General features: G+C 48.8%; 1 protein-coding gene across 3 annotated transcripts; it reads right to left on the reverse strand.

Moving 5' to 3' along the window:
- On the reverse strand, window positions 1-27,169 carry CD101 (CD101 molecule). Of its 3 annotated transcripts, none has more exons than XM_039520534.1 (9): window positions 27,033-27,169; window positions 24,417-24,797; window positions 22,495-22,908; window positions 19,011-19,397; window positions 16,322-16,702; window positions 14,301-14,717; window positions 4,634-5,047; window positions 3,656-4,048; window positions 1-1,551 (listed from the first exon to the last, which is right to left on the reverse strand). In XM_039520534.1, exons 1-9 carry the CDS (start codon window positions 27,076-27,078, stop codon window positions 1,292-1,294), a joined length of 3,093 nt encoding a protein of 1,030 aa, XP_039376468.1. In that variant the 5' UTR covers window positions 27,079-27,169; the 3' UTR covers window positions 1-1,291. The 3 variants fall into 3 exon arrangements, with proteins under 3 accessions (XP_039376468.1, XP_039376469.1, XP_039376470.1); XM_039520535.1 differs by having other exon boundaries at window positions 24,417-24,794; window positions 27,033-27,139; XM_039520536.1 differs by lacking the exon at window positions 14,301-14,717.

The raw sequence follows: 27,169 nt of genomic DNA on the forward strand, positions 1-27,169 counted from the left end.
GCGCCTAGGCACCCAGCTTTTTTTTTGGTGCCTAGAGCCGCCCCTGGCTCCATATAACTCCCTTGCTGGGACAATAAGACCTTTTCTTGGACACCTTTCCAAGGTGCTTGGTGTTTTTCACATGGACATCTTTTCAGTCTCAGCCAGCCCTCACCTAATATAGAGCCTATCAGCTCTGTTCCAGGCCATAGCTGGGGTTTTAATTAACAGGTGGAGCAGGGTACTCAGGTCATGTTTTGCACTGCGGCTAGCAGAAAGAGGGGTATTCATAGCATGCATTGGACAGAGGTGTTCCAGTAAAGTTGAGGGTGGGATGGGATGGGAAATAGAGGGGCTTTTTACATTTACGTTTTTGGAGTGAATTTAATGCTGGTGAAATATACTAGATGGACAGAACTGGAGAGTGAAGGCCTCTACTTATGCACTGCTGAGGCCCAGCAATAGGAGCGACTCTAGATTCCACCCCATCCCCCCCCCCACCACCACTGGTTTGCCACTGTGCCTCCCTCCTGCCCTGGAGGGACCACTCTCTGAAAGGGGAGGGGAGTCCAGTCTCCAGGGCCCACTCAGATACGATTGCCAACAAGAAGGCCATCTGGTGCCAGATGGAGTTGTGATTATTGATGTGAGGACTCTTTTCCCCTGAGAACTGGATTAAGATCCACCAACTCATCTCTCATAGACCATTCAAGAGGAAGTTGGTAATGACTTTTGGCCACTAGTCACTGACCAGTGCACCAGAGCCAGCCAATGTAAGATGAAAGTTGGTCTGGTGGCTAAGACACTGGACTACGACTTGGGAGATGTGGGTTCAGGTCGCAGTTCTACCACAGCCCTCCTGTTGGACCTTGGCCAAGTCCCTTGGGCTGAGATTTTCAAAGTCACATCTTGAATTTAGATGCCTTATTCCCATTAAAGTTAACAGGAATTAGATGTCCAAATCCCTTTGAAATCTCAGCCTTGATCTCTCGGTCTCAACACTCCATCTGTAAAATGGGCATAGTACTTTCCTTTTTCACAGGCTTTTGTAAGGATAAACTGATTAATATTATGAAGGCCTCAGAAACTACCATTATGGGAGGAGAGCCACATAGGCACCTATGCAAGTAGAGAGGCAAGAAAGCTCCAGTCCCAATTACCTTAGCCATCCAATCTGTCTCCTATCACTTTCTTACTTTGCCACATTAAGGTGACTGAGGGAAAATGCACATTTTCAAGGTTCAGAGCATATGATGCTGAACAGCAGCACACAGTCCCTTCCCCCCACATGCCGCCTGAGCATTCAGTCCATCTATTCCTCCTTCAGATTATTCATCTCTTCCTCCAGATTATTATGGTCAGAATAAGTGGGCTCAACATCTCCAGCCCCTTTCAAATCCACCCACAACTCTTTTCCTTTCCTTTGATAGATTGATTCCTTGTGGGCTTGCCTGCTCTTGACAGACAAGTAGAGGAGAGCAGCTGTCAGGCCAAGGAACAGAACCAGGGGGTAGACTAGGATGAAGTGGAGCAGTGATGGAGACGAACAGACCCTGGAAGAAATTGTTGACTCTGCAAAAAAACAGAAAACAATTGAATACAGCAGCTAATTGTACTTCTCCTGCTGTTCAGTATTCACAGCACTAATGGGGGATTATAGCTAATAGCCCAGTGGTTATGGCACTCACCTGGGATGCACAAGACATGGGAGAACTACATTCATGTCCCTGTTTTTCCTTATTCAGAGCAGGGGCTTGAATGTAGGTCTCCCACATCCCAGCTCAACCAATCGGGTGAGTCTCTCTTTCCCGCTCACACCCTTCACAATAAACTTTCAGGTTTGGCAAATCAGCAGTTTCCAACAACCTGCATAACGCAGGCCACAGAAATGTCATCTCTGGCCTGCTTTAGCACAGATGATCAGAATGGTCCCTTTGGTGTATTCTAAGTATCTTTGTTTGTTTCCTTTAGTTTTCCCCTTTATCCTATAAACATCCAGGCTGGCTGCTATTGGGTTGTTCATGAGTTTGGGGCTGTATAATGTTGGTTTTTTGATCTAGGATTTTTCGGGAAGTGACTAGCCTGGAAGCCCATGTGGTCTAGTGAGTTAGGTAGGACCTAGGAGTCAAGCAATCTGATGTCTAGTCTTAGTTCTGACACTGACTTTCCGTGTTTCACTGGGAAAGTCACTTCATCACTCTGAGGCTCAATTCTCCCATCTGTAAAATGGGAGGAATTTACCCTACCTCATAAAAGTACTATGTAAGAATTCTTCAGGCCAAGGAGTGTTAGCAGAGGGCCTAGAATTTAAGATATCATGGCTCATTCCTCTAGATCACACATCCTGTGGGATGCAGCCTCACCAGGACACAGATTTTTCAAGTGAGTGTCACTTCCAAGTTTGTGTGCTTCGCTGTGAAAAATATCCAGTCTCTTGGAATTTTGTGGAAATCAAAACACTGAGGATGCAAAACTACTTGGCAAAAATACATAAGCACATTCCATGGCAATTTTTCAGCAATTACTATTTCACTCAGCAACAGCGAGGGTTAATAAATAATACACACAAAGGAACACCTAGTGAAAGAAACATCCCAGTACAACAGAAAGCTAGCATCCAGTTACAAGGATGACTGAGATCCTAACTGCAGATGGGTGATGCATTTTACAAATCTTCAGCACCTCCCTAAACAAGTTTGAAATCTTTGGTTCTGTTTATTCAGTTTCATTGCTGCAGAATCCCTCTGTGTTTCTGAATTTTGTCCGGGCCTTGAACACACACCAGTTTACCAGGGCCGCCGGGGGGGGGGGGGGGAATGGGGCAATTTGCCCCAGACCCCGGGCCCCAGCAGGGGCCCCCACAAGAATATAATATTCTATAGTTCTGAAACTTTTTTTTTTTTACAGAAGGGGCCCCCGAAATTGCTTTGCCCCAGGCCCCCTGAATCCTCTGGGAGGCCCTGCAGTTTACCCCCCAAAGGAAGGTTGTTCTCATAGTTGGCCCCACTGGAAACAGACAGGACTGGAGGCATCACCAAGAAATCCTGTTCCCAGGGGATTTCCAGGGGCTTTTTACAATCTCTAGAGATTCAGATGACCACCCAAGAGTTCATCCAAATGGAATGAAAGCCCTGGTTTTTCTGAGTTTTTCCAAAAAACTGAGCCTAATGAGAACCCAGGTTCAAACTCCAAGATTCAGGTTAGGACTGTGAGGGCCTGATTTCGCAAGGCATGGAGTGGTCAGTCCCAATCCAGCAAAGCACTTAAACACAAGAATAGTCCCTTGGAAGTCAGTGAGGTTGTTCACATGCTTAAAGCTCAGCATGTGCTTAAGTGTTTTGCTGGATTGTAGTCAGTGCTCAGCACCTTGCAGGCCAAACCCCGAAACCCCCACCCCTCGAGTCTAAGGTACCCAGCTCCTACGTACCAGCCAGCAGTACTCCATGCACTTCTTAGCCTACCTCCCTTCCCTGCAGCAGGCTATTCCTGCAACCGACAGCGCAACTGAACTCTAACTTGCAGTCATCTCTGCTATTCTAGTTGTGCTCCCCTTTCCTGACCCTGCAGCGACCCTGGCTGCATGGGAACGTTGCAGAGACACAGCAGATGTTTGCTGGAGATGGGGAACGTCATATGCAGGGGAACTGGGAATGTCCCGAGGGGTGGGGAGCGTTACCTGGAGGCAGCGCAGTGAGCGTTGTGTACCCTGACAGTTCCGACGCCCGCAGAACCCAAGCGCCACCGCTATCTTGCTGCCACTCCTGCACTTGGCAGCAGTACACCCCAGTGTCGCCCGGCTCCACGCTCCGCAGCGTCAGGTTGAAGTCACCGAAGGATGGGCGGCGAAGGTGCAGCCTCTCCACCATCGCCTCCTCAGCATATTCCACCATGCCACTGGTGTGCACTTTCACCAGGGTTTTCATCCCAGAATGCTCCAAACCATGGAACCAGATAGCAGAGAAGAGAGAGGCTGGTTGGGAGGGGCCCTGCAGGAGGCAGCTTAGGGTCACGTCCTCATTCTCAGTGGCTGTGATGCTGTGGTTTGTTTTTTCAACATGGAGCTTGTTTTCTGGTGTGGGAGGCAAGCAGAAAAGGCCTACATTTAGGGGCTGTGTTCCACAGCTCAAAGAGACACACAGAGGCTTGTTGGAGGATGATCTGGGTCTCCATACAGTATGTGTGTGGGGTCAGTGTGGATGCCTGTTAAAGGGCCCCCGTTTAAGAACTGGAATCACATTCTTTTCAGGGTTGATGGGAAGTCATGTGACCTGCTCCTGTGTGAGATGCTCGGGGCTCCTCCTAGCGCACATCCTAACTCCCGCCCTTAGTGCTCAGCCAGGGCTCCAGCCCCTGCCTCCATAGCCCACCTGCTCCCTTGGGCAGGTGACTCCTGCACCACAGTGTTCACAGGGTTCCTAATCGCTGGCTCAGGGCTCCAGCCTGCAAGACGCACTAGGCCAAGGAGAGGACATGATGGATGTTGGAAGAAGCAAACCTTGCATAATTGATCAAGGAAGGCCTCCCACTGCAGCTGTGTCAAGCAGGAGCTCAGTGCAGCTGGGGAGCCAGCCTTTGCTTCTTATGGCCATACATGCTGTGATAAAGGAAAGCTGAGTTCATGCTTCAGGGATCCCTTCTGGGACAGCATATTTACCTGAAACTTTGAACTCCAGCATGGTCTTTCCTGATTCCTTCTTTCCAAGATTGTACCAGCCACGGTCTGCTGACCACAGCCACTCCTCTACCAGGCAGTAATACCTGCCACGGTCACCATGATTCACAGACAGAATACGCAGCCAGAACAGGTTGCTGGAGACCCTCTCACTGTGGAATTTAGATTTCTGCATAGCAGACCTGAACTCTGCCCCGTAGTCCAGGATGTTGCTGTAGTTGGTCCTCACAATTTGCAGTGGGGCTGCATCAGCTGGAGAAGGCGGTAGGAAGTACCAGGTAATGGCTAATTGAGAATCCCTCTGGGTCAGTGATGTGACACTGCATTCGATTTCTGTGTCTGCGCTACCAGAGATCTCCAGGGATCTATCTTCTGTGTTTACTCTTAGCTTGCTCTCTAAACCAAGAGGGGAAAAAAAAAAAGAAGTTACTATGGTAGCTACCAGTACTAGAACACCAGCAGGAAAGGGATATATTTCCTGAAATGATGGCTTACGAAGCCAGTGGGAACAAGTTTGAAATTACACATAAAAGGCTCTGTTCAGGCGTTAGAAATCCCACATTCTGAAAGACGCCCAGCCCCAATTCCAATCTCCTTTCTTTTAGAGTCCTTGCAATGTTTCGGTAGTTTTTAAAACAAAATCATTGAACTTGCTTTTCCTTTGCAAAGCCCCCATAAGCAACCTTACAATAACAAAGCTGTGTGTCCAACTCAGCCTTCACAAGCAACCCTACAAGAACTAGCCTGTGCACACACGTTCAAGCACTCAAGAGAAATCCTACAGCAAACTCATCTGCACAGACCTACCTATCGGACCACCAGGACTAAAGGAATGCACCAGTGAGAATCACAGAAGTCAGAGACAGAAGAGCGCCATGGTGACTGTCAAAGGACTTGCCTGACTTGCAGCACCTCCTGCTGGCCAAGTGTGGCTCTTCAGCACCCTGCCTCTGTTCTTTCAGACCAGAACAGTCAGTCACCCAGCCCAGAGGAGTTCAAACATTTGTGGGGCTAGTTTATTAACTCATTCTACAGAGGGCAACTTCTTTAGTTGCTTAAGTTCACACCCGCTCTGGGCTCATGTAAGTGTTCGGGGGGGGGGGCGGTTTTTTCCCTGCTCAGAAGGCCCTTGCCCTTGTCCCGGAGTGGGCTTATACTTCAAACTCTCTCTCTCTCTCTCTCTCCTTAAGAAGAAAGCTGGAGTTATAATTTAGGCCAGCTGTACAGCCACAGCCAGCTTGTCCTCCAGCTGGCCCTTCCCCCAGTCAGTCCCTTCACCCGCAGGCTAGGAGAGTTCATCAGGCACTACCTTCTGCCCTTGGTAGAAACAGAACATATACAGTCCTCTTCCAAGAGCACGTCCCAATTCACTGGGAAAGAGCAGAGGCCTGCCTCGCCCACTCTGTAAGGCTCCTGGTCTGAGGCCCTTAAAGAAATGACAACCTGGTTTTCCCCCAAGCCTTAACCATTGTCCTGGGATCATCTTCCTTCTCCCAACAGCTAGCTCTGCAGAGTGGATGAAGATCTAGGGAAGGCAAAGTCCCAGAACTTAAGGGTCACACCACTGAAGAGGTGTTGACTGACCACTACAGTCCTTACTACCCTTAAAGTGACAGTCACCCTGTTACAGTCATCCAGCCATCTCCCTGCCCAAGCAGGATTGTTCCTTTCCAGGCATATTTCCCATACTTTAATAATGCCAATTTTCTCAAGCGATGGGGCTTCCAGTCCTTCCCTTGGGAGACTGTTCTGCTATCTCACTGTCTGTAAATTTCCCCAGCCAGTCAATCCCATTACTTCTAGTCAGACCCCTGTGTACCATCCCAAACCATTCATCTGCCTTCTTGATGTTTACTCCCTTCACATAGTGGTAGGTGGGCCCTCCAGGCGGCATTGCTGGCATGGGACTGATGCCACGAGCCGATAATGGAGGGGGACAAAAGGGAATGAAGATCCCCCTGGTGCCCGTCCTCTTTGGTGGAGCAGTGGAGCGGGGAAGAGAAGATAAATTAACACAAAAGTGCAGCTTTGGAAACTGAACAATGAGGGCCTTTCATCTCAGGAAAACTAAAGAGTCGGCATGGGTTTCATAACACTTCCTACCTCATCTGACTGCCTTGGTTAATAACTAGAAATGTGGTAATGTGTTTCTGAATGTCCCTAGTCATTATACCTGGTAATTGTTCAATTAAGTGCTGAATGGCTCTAGTGCCAACAAAAGATACATCCTAATCCCTCTTCAATTCTGCAACCGTCTCCGGTTGGAATGATACTGAGGTGAATCCTGCTAATGCAGTCTCTGTTTATGGGGCTTAGTTCCGATTGCATCACCTGTTGCTAAATCAATTCGGAAAGCAATAAAATGCAGTCTCTCATGTAGTCCCCCCACACACCCACATCCTGCTTTCGAAAGGACTGTTTATTTGAGATAGGGAGACTAGCCACAAAGCAGGAAGATCACGTCTTTGGGGACTTTTCTCCTTCCCTTCTTTCCCTTTTCAGGCTCTCATTCACCCTCTTAGACAGCGGGTGCTGAGGATATAGAGAAACTATCCCATCCCAGAAGCTGTGGGGCTCGATGGGTTGGACTGGGGAGTTGTTGCCTTACGGTTGGGATCTGATAGTCATTTTGGGGTGGGAGAGAGGAGCTGGCAAGGGAGAATCTGTTGTCCATATAGATGGTTTCTGCATCCTGTCCTAAAGGGCCCCCCCCCCGATAGCAAGGATGAAAAATCGGGAAGGGGCTGGGGAGTAATTGGCACCTATAAAAGACAAAGCCCCAAATATCAGGACTGTCCCTATAAAATTGGGACATCTGGTCACCCTACCCCCCGCCATACATTCAACTGGGACAGCTGTACTCTTTGCTGGCCACCATGGAAGAGAAAGCTGAATGGCATTGCCATATTTTGAACATACAGAGGACTGGGGAGGATGGAAATCAGCTCTAGGATCTTTAATCCCAGCTATGATGGTCAGGGGAAGCTCAGGTAGGCACAAGCATTTGCCTGTGAAGATGTAGATTCAACATCCTGCTACCCTGGGAACAGGACAATTTTACAAACACACATGCACACACTTCAGTGTGAGTCAGGAACGGGTGCATCGAGGAACTATTAATTCATTAGGTAAGAATTATGGCTCTGATCATGTGAGGTACTGTGTGTCCTCAGCTCCCACTGATGTTATTGGGAGATGTAGGAGCTTGGCACCTTCCTCTATTCCTCAGAAGCAAGGCCTTTGGCCTCAAGGCCTGCTCCCGCATCCTCCCCTCCTTCCCCACTGCCCTGAAGACTCCTCTAACATCCCTCTCTACATGTGGTGTCCCGCACAGCCTATCATCTCCCAGAAGTCCCTCACCATTCAGAGCCCCCCCCACACACATTTCCTCTGGGGATCCCCTTAGCACCTCTATTCCTTCTCAGAACCTCATGGACATTCCTTGTCTCCAGAGGTCCCCTCACATATGCCAGCACCTCATGTTTCCCCTCCTCCTCCCCTTCCCTCCCAGAGTTCCTCTGAATGTCTGCCAGTGCCCCAAAGAGCCTCCCATTCCCCCCAGCCCCACCACTGTGTGCCTCCCCCTTCTAAACCTAGGTGCTACAGCCCCTCAATTCTGCAGCCAAAGAGGAACGTCTCCCTTCAGATCTCATTGTTGCCGCTCCTCAACTCAGATATCCTCCCTAACCTCTCTTGGGGCTTGGGTGGTGCCTCTGCCTTTCTCTCACATCTGCTAGTCAAGTCTCTCTCTCCTTTATCCCTGTCTTCCTTTCCCTATTCAACGCATCTGCATCCCCCTCGTGCGGCACATGAGCTGATTTTCAGTGATACTCACACTGCCTGGGTCCTGGCCACCAGTCTGGGGGGCTCTGCATTTTAAATGAAGCTTCTTAAACATTTTAAAAACCTTATTTACTTTATATACAACAATAGTTTAGTTATATATTATAGACTTATAGAAAGAGACCTTCTAAAAACTTTACAATGTATTACTGGCACGCAGAACCTTAAATTAGAGTGAATAAATGAAGACTCGGCACACTGCTTCTGAAAGGTTGCCAACCCCTGTATTATTCTATATTTCTCACTCTCCCGTGCCCCCCATCCCATCTCAAATCCCACTGGAGACATTAGCACATGTCGCTCTGAAATTGAAAACGCAATACACCGGGATTGGCCTCATAAATGTTTCAGGCAGGTGGAAATGGCATGTTCCGCAGCCCGGCTCTTTGCAGGCTGCCACGTGAGAGTGAGAACAGCAGCGAGGATTTGGGTCCTACTGCGACAAGAGTCACGAAGGGGCGATGGAAAGAAAGAAGACAGCTGCTTTAAATGGGGTGGCAAGATGTTTTGCGGCTCTGTATTTCCCAGCAGATGACATCTGTGCTTTGAAGGTACTACATGGGCTGTGAACGCAGGGACAATTCTAGGGGCAGGCAAGCAGGGCAGCTGCTCTAGGAGTGCCCCCATTTTTTGCTCCACTCCGACTGACTGACCATTTTAACTCTGACTTTTTTGGCTCGACTGCTGGAGTGGGTAGAGGTTGGGGAAGGGGGAAGATGGATTGTTGCCAAAAAACATTTTCCACCCTGGCCAGCAAAATGGCTAGGGCTGCTCCCGTGTGAATGCATGGAATGGCTAGGCAGTGCAGAGGAGCAAGTGAATTTCTGTCCCAAGGGTCACCCGCTTTAGTCCTCTGTTCTGCTGCCATGCACCCCTCTGACTGTTCCACATCAGATCCCACGGGCTAAGCAGAGCTGAGCATGGGCAGGACTTGGATTTGACTTCATTTCTTTATTTCTCCATCCTTAAAAATGCACCCATCAGAGCCAGCTCTGGGTATTAGCACAAATCTAATGCAACATAGATTAGCTCTTCATAACCTAAAACAGATTCAACCCCAGAACCTAACTGCTAAATATAACTGAAATGGTGCCTGCCTCCAGTCCAGATCCGGAAGTCTTATTCTGTGCCCTAAAGGCCAACACAGGAAATTCCAGGGTTAAGAGGCATCCACTGAGAATACCTTGCCAGCAGGCTTTTAAATCTAGACTTGAGCACCAGTGGATCTCAGCTCTTATGGCAGAGCAGAGGGAAGGTGTTGCTTCCTCAGGCAGCTACGACCCAAACCATAGGGCTTTCAAAATTATGCCAGCGTCAATGGCATGAGAACTTCTGGATATCAGAGCACCTAGGTTTAGAAGGGGGAGGCACACAGTGGTGGGGCTGGGGGGAATGGGAGGCTCTTTGGGGCACTGGCAGACATTCAGAGGAACTCTGGGAGGGAAGGGGAGGAGGAGGGGAAACATGAGGTGCTGGCATATGTGAGGGGACCTCTGGAGACAGAGGAAGTGGTGTGATGGCTTAATAGAGGGTGCTGTTCGATACTGAGCTAATCCCCTTAATCTCAGAGTAGTGATCCATTTCTTAGATGAGACAGAGACAAAGGCTGTGATATCACATGTGGTCATTAAAGATACTGGGCTTCCTTATTCGAATAGGGCTGTGAATTCCAGACTCCTAGCCTAGTTATACAATCGCATTCTGATTCCCTCCATTTCCACCTCCACTTTCAAAGGGTTACACTATTCGTCTTCATTTCTTTTCCTGAAAGGCTGCGACTTTTGCATCCTGCTGGCCCATGTGTTGTGTCCCCTTCTGTGCGTGATCCACGGAAGACACAGGCCCATTACCATTCTCAGCTCGAGAGGCAGGCTCTTTAGCTCAAACTATAACAACTCATGGTTAGCACCCAAGGTCTCTGGTTCAATCCCCTGTGATGGCCACTATAGCTGTGGTCTCATAAGAGTAGGCTCATCAGCTGAGATTCAAACTGTTAGTCTAAGGTGCCTGTTCTTCCTCTAGATGGCAGCCTTGAGCATGGTAAAACAGCTGCCTGTGTCCCACACCAGAGGGGATGCTATTGCAGTAGTGGCAAATTGACTGTTGCATACAATTTGCAATGCACTCTGAGACCTTTGGAGACAAAGAGCTATAGCAAGGTCAATCATTTTAACTGAAAGAAGGGAAAAAGTGCATCACACTGTAACACAAATTCAGGCTAACCTGCATGGTGGCCTCATAGGATTCCAGATGAACTCATGAAGACTGGGATCTTTCCAAAAAAAAAAAAGTCAGGATGGGTTGTTAGTCCAAGCTAGCATTACAGCAACCTGAGGGGGGAGGGGACCTCACTTTAATGTGTGTGGCTTGGCAGTCTCCTCCCAGGAAATGTTCCAGAGAAGCTGATGTGGGGTCAGCAGAGCTCACAAGGGGAATGTGCTCACATAGCCTGCTATTAACAAGGGACGCTTGATTCCCATGAGAGGAATTTTTGTTGTAACTCCTCTAAAGATCATCCCCAAGAGGAAGCAAAGTGCTTGCTAAAGCCCCACCCCTTTTGCTTTAAGCTTCTGTCTTTCACCACCACATTGCTAAAGTTCAATTACTATAAAAAGCAGACAGGCCACTTCCCTCCATAGAAAGATGTAAAAGCAAAAACAGAACCAATTTCAATTTAATTAACTAAGCAGAATCTCCCATTGACTGTCTTGCTTTGAATCCTATCTGCTGACAATGCACTTTCTGCTTTGACAAGCTGGGGAACAGCTGGAGTATGCAAAAAAACCTACCTGCTCTCTCTCTCTCGCTCTCTCTCTCACACACTCACACTGCAGCACCAGAAGGGCATCTCTCGGGGTTCTGGAAGTACCCATTTGGGCAAGTGCTAAAAAGGAGCTTTATCCTTCTCTCCAGTACAGTGTTAAGGTGCATTATGGGTAGATTTAAACTTCTTCTGAAGCAATGGGTATTGGCCATCCTAGGGAGGTAGGATGCTGAACAGTCAGGGCCTAAGTCAGATATGGAAGTGATCTGTTATCTTATAATCTAGCCTCCTCCTGCAAAGGAAGGATTGTTTCTTAGCCTACATTTCTAGGGGGTTTTGCCCAGTCTCCTTTTAAAGTGTCTCAAACAATGGGGTTCCCATCTCCCACCTGACAATATTACTTAGCCTAGTGGTTTTCACTGTCAAAGTTTTTCCTGATTTGCAGCCTAATTTTTCTGTTATTCAATTTCATTCCATTATTTCTAAGTTAATTTCCCTTCCCCGAACCCCTGTACCATCCTCTCTGGTACTTTTGTCCACCAGATAGAATCATAAGCCTATGACCTTCTTACCAAAACAGTACATAGCTACCTTTCCAATCAATCCCTCCATCCCCTTGATCATTTTTGTTGTTCTTCTCTCAACTTTAGTATCTTTCCAGTACTGCAGTTTCCAGGAATGAATACAACATCCTGGGGGCACACAGAGTAAGCCTAGCCTCTTCCGGCTCCATGACCAAGATATGTCTACATAAGTAACCTACAAACTCCCACCGGTGTTTTTGGCTGCCATTTTAGATTAAATATTTAAGTTTGCTGTTCACTATCACCCCTTGTTCCCCTTCAATGTTACTGCTTCCCAGGGTCCTCCCGCTCACTGAAAGTCTGTATTCCCGATGCAAACCAGAGTGTCACAATGGCCAATCCTCGGGGAAGGGAAAAGTGTAGCAATGATGGATGGCGTCCCTAGCCTCTGTTTGCCAGAAGCTGGGAATGGGCAACGGGGATGGATCACTTGATGATTTCCTGTTCTGTTCATTCCCTCTGGGGCACCTGGTATTGGCCACTGTCGGAAGCAGGGCCGTCCCTTGGGTATGGCGAATCAGGGCAACCGCCCCAGGCCCTGCACTTCAGGGGCCCCTGTTCTTCGGTAAAATCATGAGGCGGCAGGCGGGGAGGTGAGGCGGGCGGGCAGGCAAGCAGGGTGAGGAGGCGAACAGGGAGGCAAGCGGCAGGCGGACAGGCAGGAGAGGGTGAGAAGGCAGGCGGATGGCAAGGAGGAGAGTGGCAGTTGGGCAAGGGGGAGGGCAAGGAGGCGAGCAGTGGCCACTGGCAGCCCCCTACCAGAACCTCCTCAGCGCCTCCTGCCCACTGTCAGGCCCTGCCGATCAGCACCTCCCCCTCCCTCTCAGCACCTACTGCCTGCCATGCATCAGATGTTTTGATGACCACAGAAAGCTCAAGGTTTCAGTTTTGGGGACTGCATTCCCTACAAGCCAAAGGCCAGGTCTACACTAAAAAGTTGGGTTGACCCAGATATGTTGCTTAGGGGTGTGAAAAATCCACTCCCCTGAGGGACGTCGTTAAGCTGCCCCTGCCCCCTGTGTAGACAGCGCTAGGTTGACCAAAGAAGTTTTCCATCGACCTAGCTACCGCCTCTCAGGGAGGTGGAATAACTATAGTGAAAGGAGAATCCCTCCTATCCACACTGGAACACTACAGCGGTGCAGCTGCAATGTTGTAGCTGTGATGCTGTAGCAGTTTAAGTGTAGACATAACCTAAGGCTAAGTGGAAAAACTGGAAATATTTCATGCAAAAAAGAGACTGTTTTTTCATGAACAGAACTGGTACTAGGAAATCCCCATGGCAACAGGGACACAGTCCTAGGCTTGCGCTTCAATGGCCTAGTGGCTCAGGCCTGGACAGTCACCATGTATTCTTAAGGGGCCAGATAATTAGCTGCTGTAAATTCATGTAGCTCTATCCATTTTGATGGAGTTACACTGACCAGCTGAGGATCTGCACAAGGAATTAAATTCACTAACAACATTCTATGGTCCCATATGGGGAATTTCAGCCTGTGACTCCCTACAAGATACTGGGAGACTCTCGAGAGATACGACACAGATTACAGATCCCCATCAAAGTCCTGGTTACTGACAGAGAATCAGATATACAGATGCCGTTTAATGCAGGATGTACCATGCCTCAGAGGGATCCTTCCCAGCCACAGGAGTCAGAAGGGTAGAGAGTACCAGAAACAAACCCCCAAACCCACTCAGCTTCTTTTTCACAAGCCATGACACCTCCCAAGTAGGCTATATTGGCCTCTAGTGTACATAGGCTGGTAAGAAGAGAAGAACATGTTGTGGATACATTGGACAAGTGGACACTGGAAGACTCAAGGGATTGGTAGTAGGGAATGGAGCTTTTTACATCCAAGTCACTGGTTCCTGTCCAACCCAGGGCAGTAGTGACCATATGGTAGCCATTTGGGGGCCTAGTATAGATATGTAGCCTGGAAGAAACCTCAACAGGTCATCTAGTCCAGTCCTTGCACTGAGGCAGCACTAAGTGTTTTCTAGTGAAATAAGGGGGTGTTCACGTCTCAGACGCTCCTCCACTGGCCCCGTTTTGTAACAGTGTGAGCAGAGAGGGCAAAGACTGAATAGGCCAGGGAATGAACTCCCACTTTGCCCCAGAGGTTAGGGTTAAAGCCCACCGGCAAGCCTGGGGGGTGGGGGTGGGAAATCTTCAACAGCCATTCCCCACGTTGATCCCATTCAATGGACAACCAGAGGCCTGCACTCGCCAGCACCAAGTTCACTTTAAAAACATGCGTAACAGCCACGCTGGATTAGGCAGAATTAGTACAAGCAGCACCTGCTGCTGTGGCCTTGGTGCATGATCCCACAAAGCCCGGAGGGGTTCTAGCAGTTTTAGGATCATGGAGACAACTAACTGCTAATTACATTCTTTTTGGATTTATGCAAGTCACACAGCAAGAAGCTGCTCCTGAGAAAAGCATTTGCTGCAGCTCACCTGGTGGATTGACCTTTATCTCCACAACGTTAGACTTCACAGCAGCAGCTGCTGCCATAGCTGGGTGTCGTGCTTGCTGGGAGCTTCTCCTCCAGACCTCCACCTCACACCTGTACCTGCCTGCATCCTGCTCTGTGGCACTGTGGATTAGAAGTTGGGAGGAAGATACAGCTTGTGTGACTCTGGTCTTCCTCTGAAAGTGAGGTTGGGCAGCCCCCCACTCGATGGTGCCACTGGGCATGATTTTGATCAGCTGTTGATAGCCACTAGTCCCTAAAATGGGCTGGAATTGCCAAGTTACCGATATTGGCACTGAGGTGATGAGATAGGGGGCAGAGACCTGGCAGAACAGTTCAAAATCCTGAGTAAATTTGACATTTGCTGTTCGGCTTATCAGCATGGCTCTCAAATCCAAACCTGTTAAGAAGGAAGCACATCATTTGTACTGGGTTTGTAAGGTTATAACAGAGATTGTACAATCAAATCATTCTCCCTGCTTTTATCCCTTCACATGCAGCACTATCCTCCCCTGCCGGGAGCTGTTCCCACACTGATTGGGTGATTCGGGGGTTAGCTGTTTATTTTACAAGTGAACTTTAGGCTCATGATATTAGGGAACTAATAACATGCTCCTGATCATTCTGCAGGAAGCGTTGACCCAGCTTCGCTGCCACTCCACAGCTCTAACAACACACCTTGCTCCTTCCTTACCCCTCAATGCTATTTCAGTCTGGGCCGCTCCACTCTGTCAGTGTGCCTCCATCATGACACGGAGCCCCCAGGCTATTCTGGATCATACAAACATTGCCAATACAATTCGGTCCTGATTAAAGTCATCCATCCCCTGCTCTCCCATTCCTGTGCCCCTCAGTTCTGTGAATGCACCTTGCTCCTGACATGTACCCTGTTATTCCACTCCTGATTCCATGCTCAGCTCTGGCATTGTGCCTAAGTCCTGAGCTGCAGCATCTCCTACTATTCCAGACTCAGGCCTGAGCTGCACTTTTATACTGGCATAGCTGTGTATATCAGGATATGAAAAACTACACCCCTTAGTGACAGAGCTACACGGACAAACCCCCAGAGTAGTCACAGCTACATCAACAGAGGAAGGCTCCTGTCAGCATAACTACCATAATAGAGAGATGGCATTCCTGCACCGGTAGAAAAACTCTGTCAGCATACACTGCGTCTACACTAGGGGGTTCTGCCAGCACAGGATCTGCAATGTAAACAAAGCCTTGGGTTCCCCATACAGCTCTGCCAACACCATACCTCAATCCTGCCTGCAGCACAATCTGGAATTCCACCACAGCTCTACTAACAGAAGGGTCTGTTTTTGGTTAATGACTGGTGCTTCATTTTGCCAAGCACACTTTCCCCACTGATCATCTGCAACATTTATTTACATATTTCACTTTTTAAAATACAGTGGCCCATCCAGTGCTACAGGCGCCTAGCCCATAAACTAAAAGTCACAACGTGGACAGAAAGAAAGGTGCCTAAATATATCCAGTTCAACCCACACCGTCCTCAATAGCCAAACGGGAAAAAAGAAAAGGGGCTTGCCTGGAAAAGTTAACCAAGCTAGCCTCTGGTGGGTAAAGAGTGTTCCAAAATCAAGGACCCCTCACTGAGAACTCTTGTAGTACAACTCAGCAAGACCTTTTGTTCAGTTTCATTTCCATAAACAATTGTGGCAATAGATTAATCACTTCATGTTTCAAGAAGCTGAGGATCCAAAAGGATTCCTGCTAAGTAGTAATTGGTATTTACACAGTGCCTGGCATTCAGGGATCTCAGAGCACTTTACCAGTTTTCATTGATAACTTCTCAAAACAGACTGCATGGCAGTCAGGTTGTATTCCCCCCATTTTACAGGTGGGGGGACTGAGGCACACAGCTGTTAAGTGATTTATCTAAGGTCACATAGTAAGTCAATGGCAGAGCTTGGAGCAGAACCCAGATCTCTTCCTTCTCAGGCCCAGGCATAATGTAAGGAAGGGATTCTATCAACTTACTGAGAGGGCTAATGGCTACTGATGTTTCCTGTGTCTGTTTCCAGCTCCTGTCCATGGACCACTCTGTCACTTCACATTTGTAAGACCCGCCATCACTGGTGGCTGAAGTGTTGTAGATCGCCAGGGTGAATGTGGTAGAATTAATCTTCTCTAGTCGGAGGTCCCTATTAGCACTGCGTTCCTGGTAGGAGGGGCCCGGCCTCAGCATGCCATCCCGTTCCATCCCAACTATGTGATCCGGTTGATCTCCGCTCTTTTGCAGATGCCACCAATTCACAGAGAGTGGGCTTGTTGCTCCACTCACCTCACAGTGAAGGATCAAGGTGTCTCCTTCCACTATCTGCCTTTCGCTGCTGAGCACAGACACTTGCATGTGGTTTTCTGTGAAAAACAACAGCAGCAATTACCTTTCCAAGCTAGTCAGGAGTATTCTTATGTTACACAACATGACAAGGTAAATCTCAACATAAAGGGTAGGGGGAATTGTCCTGAAATTTGGAGCCATCTTTTCAGTACCCTGAAGTGCATTTCTTTCTGCCAGTGGCATTCCTGGAGCCATCGCATTAGGGAATGTTTCAATGAACACACTCAACTGGCAGACTCTGACTTTCACTCTGCCTGCTGCATTGAGACAGGAGAATTCCAGGCTCCAGTGTGGACACATCTCGTCAGCTCTTCATAGCTGAGCCAGATGCATTTAACTTTCATTTTAAAAGGTGGGGGTTTTTTAAGTCACATGAAGAGTAATGACAAATATATTAAAGAAAACAAATTATTCTCTTCAGGTTCTTGTACTGTGCCCATCACCCTGGCATTTGAGCACTTATGGGTATTAAATAGAATGTATGAGCTGTCATGGCTACAAGAGGCCTGAAGTAAAACGCCTACTCCACACGTCAGCTTTTACCTACATGTCACAGTGTGTGTAGCACCCTCTGAGGAAAGAGCAATTGCCTCTGTTTAAAGAGAATGGGTGAACTGGAACAGAAAGTGAGGTGCCCTCTGGAGAGGGAGGTGAGGTAATAGGGAAGGACAAGTCGTGCCGAGCCATGATGAGGGAAAATTGTCAATATTTGCAGAGACACCAAAGGATGAGAAGGAGTAAAGAGTACATCCCAAGCATGACTGGATGGTCAAAGCAAAAGACAGTCAGTCAGTCACCTATTTTTACCTAGCACAGTTGCAAAATTCACACAGCATCATTGCATGAACAAAGCCAAGTCAATACAGAAACAGCAAGAACTCGTCCAGCTTGGATATTTTTCTAGAGTAGACTCCTGACTTATATGCAGGGCCGGCTCCAGACCCCAGCGTGCCAAGCGCGCGCTTGGGGCGGCATTTTGCCGGCAGGGCGGCAGGCGGCTCCGGCGGACCTCCCGCAGGCATGCCAGCGGATGCTCCACTGGAGCCACGGGACCAGCGGAACCTCCGCAGGCACGTCTGCAAGAGGTCCCCCGGAGCCGCGGGACCGGCGACCGCCAGAGCACGCCCCGCGGCGTCCCGCCCTGCTTGGGGCGGCGGGATTCCTAGAGCCACCCCTGCTTATATGTGCATGGTCTTCATTATTATTTGTGTTCCAGTGGTACTAGAAGCCTCAACTAAGACAGGGGCTTCATTGTGCTAGGCACTGTGTGTACATACACACGCACATGCACACACAGCATAAGAGACAGCCCCTACCCCAAAGAGCTTCCAATCTAAACAGACAGACGCAGGATGGGAAGAGAGTAGTATTTATTGTCCCCATTTCACAGAGAGATTAAAGTCACTGTGGCAGGGCTGGGAATTGAATCCAGATCTCCTGAGCCCCAGTCCAATGTTGTAACCACCCCTGACAGTTTATTCACAGGTACACCATGGTGATGGTTGTCTGCCTTTGCAATGTTGGGTGGAACAGCATGCCATGGTAGGAGAAGTCATTGGGAGTGTCAGTAAATCTCATTTAGCCATCCTGGCCTTAAAACAAATAATACTGCAGTATTCTACAATAATAGCCCCAAACACAGCAGTATTAATACTGGAAGCTGTCAGACTTTGGACCATTACCACATAGGCTATTGTAGCCAAAAGCTTCAAGTGGTCTGAAAAAAGTACGTGTGTGGGGTGGGGAGAATGGGGTGGCTCATAATCTGGGAGCAGCATCTTTGGTAAGACAGTGCTTAAAGTACATCTCTCAACAACCCAGCTTGACTTGAACTTTTTTGAGGGGGTGGGGGAATCTGCCCCTCCCTCCCCCTGCATCTCCCCACATTTTAAGCATTGATTGCACCATGCATAAGCATAGGCAATAAAAAAGGCAATAAGTAGAGAGCCCTGATGAAATTGAGAACGATTCTATCAAACGTAGGATCCCAGTCACCAGGTGTGCACAGGCAGCTGCCTCAGAAGAGAGGGTGGAAACCGCAAGAGGGATTGTAGGTGAGAGGCAAAAGACTCTTATGCCTACTGGAGAGAGGATGCAGTTCATCAGGACACACTGTGGGGTGATCCGGTGAATTAGGGTGCACATTTCCCTTGCTGCAGTAGAAGTGTTATGTGTGCCTTCGTGAATACTTTGGTTTCTACCACTGTACCAAACACTGCAGCCCACCTACCCCTTTTGGGGGACAGCTTCCTTGTGCCAAATAGCAATGGAACCCAGACCTTTGTCATATTTCATTTAGAAGAAAGGGCATTTAATTTCACTGACCTATTGGCTTCATGTTGACCTCAATGCCTGACGACATCTTGGATTGGATGATGGAAAAACCTGCGGAAGCCTTCTCCATCTCTGAAACCTCACAGCTGTATGTTCCTTTGTCTTTCAGCCCCACCTGGTATACTTTGAGGATATACATCTCATTGCTTTTCTTCACCACTTGGAGCTGTCCCAAGGCAGCTCTCTCTTCATACTCCTTCTTCAAGGCCAGTACCCCATGTGGGTCAATCCTAGCTACTTCTACTCCTTTGAAGAGCCAAACCACTTGGAACCATCGGTTCTGGCTATTCTGGGCTGTCACAGAGCAATTTACCTGCAAGGGCTTCCCTTCCGCAAGGGAACTTTCAACAGCAGCAATATTAGCTTGGAAATCTCTGTCTGTGGAAAAACAAAAGCAAGGTAAGTGTATGTCAAGAGGCCCTGGTTCAATTATCCCTTCCTATTACTAGCTTCATTAGAGTCAGGAGGGACCTCTATCAAATGGGTCCTTTAGTCCATTTCCTCTGGACAAGATTCTCTCTTCTTGAAGGGAGAAGTATTTTTAGGCCTAATACAACATAGACTAACTTCCACCCTTGCTGAGGCATCTGCCAGGCATTCTTAGATTTGAAACAAAGCCCAAAAGGTGATTCAGGACAAGATTTTAATAGAAACTGGTCACTGCTGAGTGAGCGGGGAATATGGTTCCCTACCAAACTCCCATGCATGGAACTCATGAAATCAATGAGAATTCTGCACAAAAATCAAACACAGAACATATCTCTGTCTGTACACAGGTCGCATTTTTACATGACCATTGGGTTGACTATTTAGATCAATACTACACAGACAATGCCTAGCTCCAAGGGAAATACCATACATTATTGTCCAAAGGTAAAAATACAGTAACTCCTGAGATTTACAGCTGCTTTAAGTATTTATTGCAAATAAATTATGCTATGGTTTTAAATGTTTGGCTCATAAACAATTCAAGAAGAAACATCCTGATTCCTGCACATATGGTTGGTATTCCCAAATATTGGCTGAATTGTTTACAGCAATAATGAGCTCTAGAGGCCTCCAAGTTCAAACAATGGCGTAAACTGTTCAGATACCTCGATGATGAGTGTAATATATTAATCTAAATAGAATAGAATTCTCAGCCTATAGGGAGTTTCCAAACTCTTTACTTGGGCTAATCCCTATTCATGAATCATAGCATGTGATTGGTAACTGAAGTTACATGGTATTATTTCTGCTTCCTGATTGGATGATGAAATTTTAAACAGGAGAATAATAAAAAGCAAATATTCTTGTCTGCTATGAACGTTCATATGAACTGCAGCTGTTCTCCAAACAATGGTGCACACAAAACCCTCTCCTATGAATGAGAACAAGAGATACAAACTGTCAAACCTGCCAGCCATTCCAAATTAAAATCTACGGTCATTAAGAGAGTTTTTGCAGTGTTTGACTGATGCACATCATGACATCTTGCCCACAGCTCAATGAACTGTTTGAACCATTTAGCTCATTGGGTTTCAACTTGTAGTCCACAGACCTTTGGGGGTCCTCAGACTGTGTCTAAGGCAGGGTTTCTCAAACAGCGGTCACTGCTTGTGTAGGGAAAGCCCCTGGCGGGCCGGGCCGGTTTGTTTACCTGCCCTGTCCACAGGTTCGTCCAATCGCGGCTCCCACTGGTCGCGGATCGCTGCTCAGGGTCAATGGGAGCTGCTGGATGCGGAGTGGGCCAAGGGACGTACTGGCCACCACTTCCAGCAGCTCCCATTGGCCTGGTACAGCGATCCGCGGCCAGTGGGAGCCGTGATTAGCTAAACCTGCGGACGGGGCAGGTAAACGGCCCGGCCCAGCCCGCCAGGGGCTTTCCCTGCACAAGTGGCGACCCCTGTTTGAGAAACTCTGTTCTAAGGGGTCCGCAAAAGTTTGTTGTTATATGGTAACAGTGGTTACCCCTGGTAATGGGTCTACACCTCCATTAGAAATTTTTTAGGTGTTTGCAAATGAAAAAAGGTTGAAAAACACTGATTTAGCTATTTGTTTCTTTGGTTTCCTGTTCTGTATCAGGGTCTTTACCAGACACCAGCTTCCACTACCACACACACTAAAACCAGATCTTTCCTCTCTACCCAGGCCATTAATTTTGGCCCAAACCATGGTCATTTTTCACCTCAACACTCTCCATTCCTCACCCTCAACACCATCAACACCCTCCTTTCCTCTGGCCACCTTACATCTCAAATCAGCCCCCCTTTTCCAAAATATTTCTGTGATAACCTTCCTTGTGCACGGTTCCCACCACATCACTTCCCTAGTCGGACCTCTTCACTGCATTCCCCAGCAAGCTCCAGCTCCTTATCCTCAACTTCAAGAGCCTGTATCCTCCATTAAGCTCCCTTCTCTCTCACTGCTTTAGCTTCCCCACCCCACTCCAGGCCTAACCTTCTGCCTTTGCTCCCTTCCCACCTTCCTCCATGCTACCCCTGTGCTTGCCATAATCCCTTTTGTTTTGGGCAACAATGCCTCCATGCTGTACCCACTGCAGTCAATGGGAACATTGCCTTCACTTGTATCTGGGAAGGTGTTGGTGTTGCCAACTCTCACAATTTTATGAAAAGTCTCACACTACTGGGTGTTTTTAGTGGAGTCAGGTGATTATATGAGAATCTCAGCTTTCAATTTAAAAAAAAAAAAAAGTATTTCTAGCCCTCATGGTTGCAGAGAAAAGTTTGGCCTCTCTGCTCACACTGTTACAAAATGGGGCCACTGGAGGAGCATCTGAGACACGAACACCTCCTTATTTCACTAGAAAATATTTAGTGCTGCCTCAGAGCAGGGGACTGGATTAGATGACCTATTGAGGTTCCTTCCAGGCTACATATCTATACGAGGCCCCCGAACGGCTACCATATAGTCACTACTGCCCTGGGTTGGACAGGAACCAGTGACTTGGATGTAAAAAGCTCCATTCCCTACTACCAATCCCTTGAAAGTTTGAAAACTTGAACCCTAAAGGCTCAGATGCCCAAAGGCAAATAAGAACCCAATGTTTGTTTTAAAAGGTCATGATTTTTAAGCTGATCTTAAAATTTGTCAGGGATTAACTCAGGATGTGCGATTTGGGGTAGGCAATATTGAGTCATCCCTCCCCCTCACTCAAGCACTTCTGATCAGCAAACACAGGATTTTTGTACATCCGGAGCCATTCTGTCTCCTGCCTAGAGCCTCTGTCAATCAAATGTGACAGGATCTAGAACTTCAGAATTTTCATTCACGTTAATGCTGTTGTGTAAAGTGACATTTTGCGCAGAGGCTTAATGACTGGGTGGGTGAAGAGGCTTTAGAGAGACACAACAGGCCTGACTCTCATTTAGAGAGGGTAGGCACATGAGTTAGGATCCCTCTGCAGCCCCTCAGATGGGAGCTGTGGTATTTTATAACGATAGTGCGTCTCACCGATGGGCTGTGAGCATCTTACCTTGGCTTCCGACAGTCAGCAATGTCTTTTCCGTTTGTTTCTGAGTTATATCTTTCCAAGACCCACCAGGATCCTGAATCCACTCAACCGCCTCACAATACACTTGGCCCTGGTCAGAGGGCTGCACTTTGCCAATAGACAGCTTGTATGTGGTGTCCCCAACCTTGTCCAGCCGGACATCTGACAAAAACCTCTGCATGTAGGAGGGGCCCGGAGTCAAGACGAAATCCTTGGACAGGGAAAGGATCACTGTGGCCTGAGCATCTCCTGATCCCTGGAGATGGTACCAGGCAACAGAAAGGTGGGTGTGTTGAGCTGTGGATTTTGACACCTCACAGGTGAGCTCTAGTGGATCTCCTTCCACTAGGGTGAGGGTCTGCGGTGTCATGGTGGCGGACAGAGTGTCGGGGATCACTAAACAAAAAAAACACAGCCATGCTGGTCACAAGTGGAACAACTCTCTGTCTAGACATAGATACCCTGCTTATCAGCCATGCCCTCCTCCTGGTGCAGGGATTTCCACGCTGTGGCATTAGCAGCTTTCTCTGCTGATTGCCACCGATACACAAAGGGGCTCAGCACCTGGGTGGGCAGAGCTTGTCTCCTTTGCTGCAACGCTCTCTTGCGCCCTCTTCAGTCAACCTGGGCCAGTGTTAACTGACTCCAAGGAGAATCAGGTGTAAGCGAAAGAATATGGGCAGGTACACCACAAGGATAAAGGGAAAACATGGGTGTGTGGGGGTACCCCAGAGGCCCCACCAAAGTTACCACAGAGCATCTCTCTCCAGGGTAGGCTGCACCGTCATTTACATAAGAGAGTGAAGAATAAAGCATTTTCCTTTGCCTCTCCCATCCAGTCATGCTTCCCCCTCCTAACTCTCTCCCCCTTCCCAAAGATGTCCCTTAGGATGGTCACCCTTTCCGGAATGTCAATGGGTATCCCACTTGTGTCAGAGTGACCCTGTGTCCTATAGGCCTGGCCTAAAGGATGCTAAGCGTCAGTTTTGAGGGCCTTTGTACCCATGGAGATATTTTGATGTGATCTGCTGGAGCTCTGTCATGACTAGGGGTTCAAGAAATGAGGTGTGGAGAACATAGCTCCCCTTCCTCAATGAACAGCAGAGTGGCAGCTTCCCTTCCTTTCTCCTTTTCTGGCTTGCGGGAGGGGGACTCAGCTCCTCCTCCCTAGTGGAAGTGAAGATTCACCAGGAAAGGAACACGAAGTGGGAGCCACTGGAGGGGTTTGTGACTGGCTGAGGCCCCCCATCCAGCCTTCCCACCACTTGGTGGAGCAGCAGCAAAAGCCCCAGATGAGGAAGAAGGGAAGGCCCAGCTAAAGGCCCTATTCACCTCCTCTCCCACTACCACACCATCTGCCCCTTCCCTCCAAGAGAGAAGACACCTGTCCCCACCATCTCCCTCTCTACAGGGGGAGCAGCCATCTGATGTCCCTGTGTTTTTTAAACACTGCACTTCACTGGCCTCTCCCTTCACTAAATGGGATGCTGACATCAGGGGCGGCACTATGCATTTTGCTGCCCCAAGCACGGCAGTCAGGCAGCTTTCAGCAGCATGCCTGTGGGAGGTCCCACGGTCCCGCGCCTTTGGCGTACCCGCCACCAAATTGCCACCAAAACCGCAGGACCGGCAGACCTGCTGAAGGCAGCCTGACTGCTGCCCTCACAGCGACCGGCAGGCAGCCCCAGGCACGCCCTTGGTGCGCTGGTGCCTGGAGCCGCCCCTGGCTGACATACAGGGTTTCAGTGCCAACATGGGACCACCACAGCTGGACAGCATCAACAGCAAAAGAAAAGCAAAACCTGAACCATCCTATCTGGCCACCCTCACCCAGTGCCTCAGAGCAGCCGATGGAAGGTGGCTGAATGGCAAGTGCGAGGCTAGCAACCTTCTCTAGCCCTTACCTGAGAGGTTCATCTTGGCGCTGTAACTCCCGAAGAACCTCTCGTCGGTGTTGGGTGTGTGGCACTCGTACTCGCCGGCGTCCTGGTCCTGGAGCTCCTTAATGTGCAGCAGGGCAGAGTCCCCTTGTACCTTCTCTACGTAGATCTCCCGACTCCGCACACGCTGGGTGTAGATGGCGTAAGTGAAGGAGGGATCCATGGTGCTGATAATCTGCACTTCCCGCTCTGGGGCAGAGGGCAGGTAAATGGACCAGTGGAAATTCTGCTCTGAGGGCCCCTGGTAGCCACTGACATTGCACCAGATGGTGATGTGATAACCTCTAGCCCGGTAAAGACGTCCTTCCTGAACCAGCACTATTCTCTGGCCAACGCAGAGGCCTGCTTATAAATAATGAAACAGCAGTAGTGTTATGTGGCAATACAAGTTCTTCTAGAGGCACATCCCAAAAGGGGGAATTTGGGTTTTAAAAATACGTGGAATTTGAGTTGCAGAAGTGGGGTGCTTGCAGTCACAGGCTTACTTCACTTGTGCATTTACCACAATTGTGAGAGCAAATCAGGTATCAGCACAACTGTCATTTACATGTGCTGATATCCAGGTGGCACATACAGCTGCAGTAACTGCACGTTCAAACCGAGAGCCTCACATTTTAAGGATCCGCATCCTTTTAATGATTATTCTGCCCTCCTTGATGCTGCTTAGACCTCTGTTTAGAGGGGAAGAGCAGAGCGACAGGGTGTTGAGATGGATGCCCCACAGTTCTAACGAGGTATGAAGAGGTTAAGAGAACTGGGCATGAATAGCCTGTAGTTAACACAGCTGGGGTGAGTGGATATCAGAATTGCCGGCTATCAGTATGATAAGAGATGTTAGAAAGAGGGCAGAGAAAACTGATCTCACTAGCCAGCATGGGCTGCAAGTGCAGTGGGGGATAAGGCTGGTTTGCCATTAGAAAAACAGCTATAGGAACATGTCAGGTGATGAGATGTGCCAAAGGAGACATCATCAGAGCAGGCAGATAAGGACATCCCTGCAGAGGTTAATAGCCTGCAAGGGCAGTTCACCCCTTAGCTGTACAGCCCATCCCCCTTCTGTCTGCATGCGGCCTGAATGGAGTGGGAAAGGGAAGCAACAGGGTCGTCTACTCAGCTGGTAGTTTTTTTCCCCTCGTTACAAGTGGAGTTCTCAGAGCAAGTTGTTTTACTCGAGAGTCCCAAAAAGGGCTTTTCTACACAGGGACATTGATGAGAATGGCCATTCCAGAGTAATAGGTAATAATTGGAGATATACCAATCTCCTAGAACTGGAAGGGACCTTGAAAGGTCATTGAGTCCAGCCCCCTGCCTTCACTAGCAGGACCAATTTTTGCCCCAGATCCCTAAGTGGCCCCCTCAAGGATTGAACTCACAACTCTGGGTTTAGCAGGCCAATGCTCAAACCACTGAGCTATCCCTCCCCCCGAAGGGATATCCTGCCTCCCTGTGTGGATGCTATGCTAGAAGAAGCGTGCCTTCTTCTGATTGGACTTTGGAAGTAGATTACACTAACCCAGAGAAAGGTGTTTGTATTCTGGAACACAGTGTCCACCCGGGGAGTTTCATCAGTATAACTACAGCCCTTAGAACCACACCCTGCGCTATACTGGAATAGCTTCCCTTGGAGATAAGCCCTTAGTCTCCTGAGTAAGGTACAAACAGCAACATAAGCAAAAGGACCGATAACAGCAGGTGCAGCTCCTGTGGGCCAAATTAAGTTGGGATGGAATTTTTGGTGCAACATGCAGGTCCAGTGTAAGCTCGTGATAAATGGGGGTACACAGCAAGGTCACGTTCTGTGTGCCAGTCGGACATTCAGTGGATGTATAAAATGGGCCAAACCCTGCCCCACTGAAAGAGACAGGAGTTTTGCCATTTCTTTTGGAGAGATTATCATCATCTAAATCAAGGGCCAACCAGGAACAAGGCCCCATTGAGCTAGGAACTGCACAGAGAGTAGCAGGGAGTCCTGCCATGGGGCGCTTCCAGGCCAAATAGCCAAGACAGGGCAGGGGAAGGGCTGTCACACACAAGCAGTGTGAATGATGGGATGGCAGAAAATGTCACATTAGTGCCACAATTTTTTGTTTTTGCTTTTTCAGTCAGGAGGGGACCAGGCAAATGGACAGAAAAGGGAAGGGAGCAGGAACTTTGAAGCAGGAGATCAGGAGTAGCTCAGCCAGGGGAGCATAGCAAGAGGAAGCAACTAAAAGGAGAGTGACAGAAAGCAGCCCCACCTGTCCATGCTCACGTACCTCCACAGTGCTCTCAGCACCCTTGTGGCCATGCTAAGCCCCTGAGAGGGGGAATCTCTGTCCATTACTGAGCCCTAGCGCACCTCATTACCAGCTGTAGTGGCCAGTGCGACAGAGAACCCCAGACACACCCAGAACCCCAGGGGCCGAGTCCCCTCCCTGAGAGGAGCCAAAGGAGTGGGTGGCTTTGACAAATATCAGCGAAAGGGGCTGGATGGCTTGCACGTCTAAGCCCTCCCTTTGGCCTTTACCTATCCCCCATTACCCCTCCTCCCCCCACAAGTGCTGAACAGAGAGGAAAACCAACAAGCTCCACGACACTCACCGAGGACGAAGAGAAGCAAAGCGGCTGAGCGCTGGATGGACCCCATTACAAACAGGGGCAGACAGGTCCTTCCCCTGCAGGTGGCAGGAAGTTCTCCTCAGATAGCTGCAGCCGCCAAGCCCTGCAAGAGCCACCGG

Source organism: Mauremys reevesii, linkage group 1 (genome assembly GCF_016161935.1).
Source record: "Mauremys reevesii isolate NIE-2019 linkage group 1, ASM1616193v1, whole genome shotgun sequence".
Classification (NCBI taxonomy): domain Eukaryota; kingdom Metazoa; phylum Chordata; order Testudines; family Geoemydidae; genus Mauremys; species Mauremys reevesii.

Coding starts and splice junctions, on each gene's coding strand:
- CD101 (XM_039520534.1), bottom strand. CDS start 27,078: ATGGGGTCCATCCAGCGCTCAGCCGCTTTGCTTCTCTTCGTCCTCG. Junction 24,798..27,032: donor TTTGCTTCTCTTCGTCCTCG/GTGAGTGTCGTG, acceptor ATTATTTATAAG/CAGGCCTCTGCGTTGGCCAG. Junction 22,909..24,416: donor CGCCAAGATGAACCTCTCAG/GTAAGGGCTAGA, acceptor TTTTTTGTTTAG/TGATCCCCGACACTCTGTCC.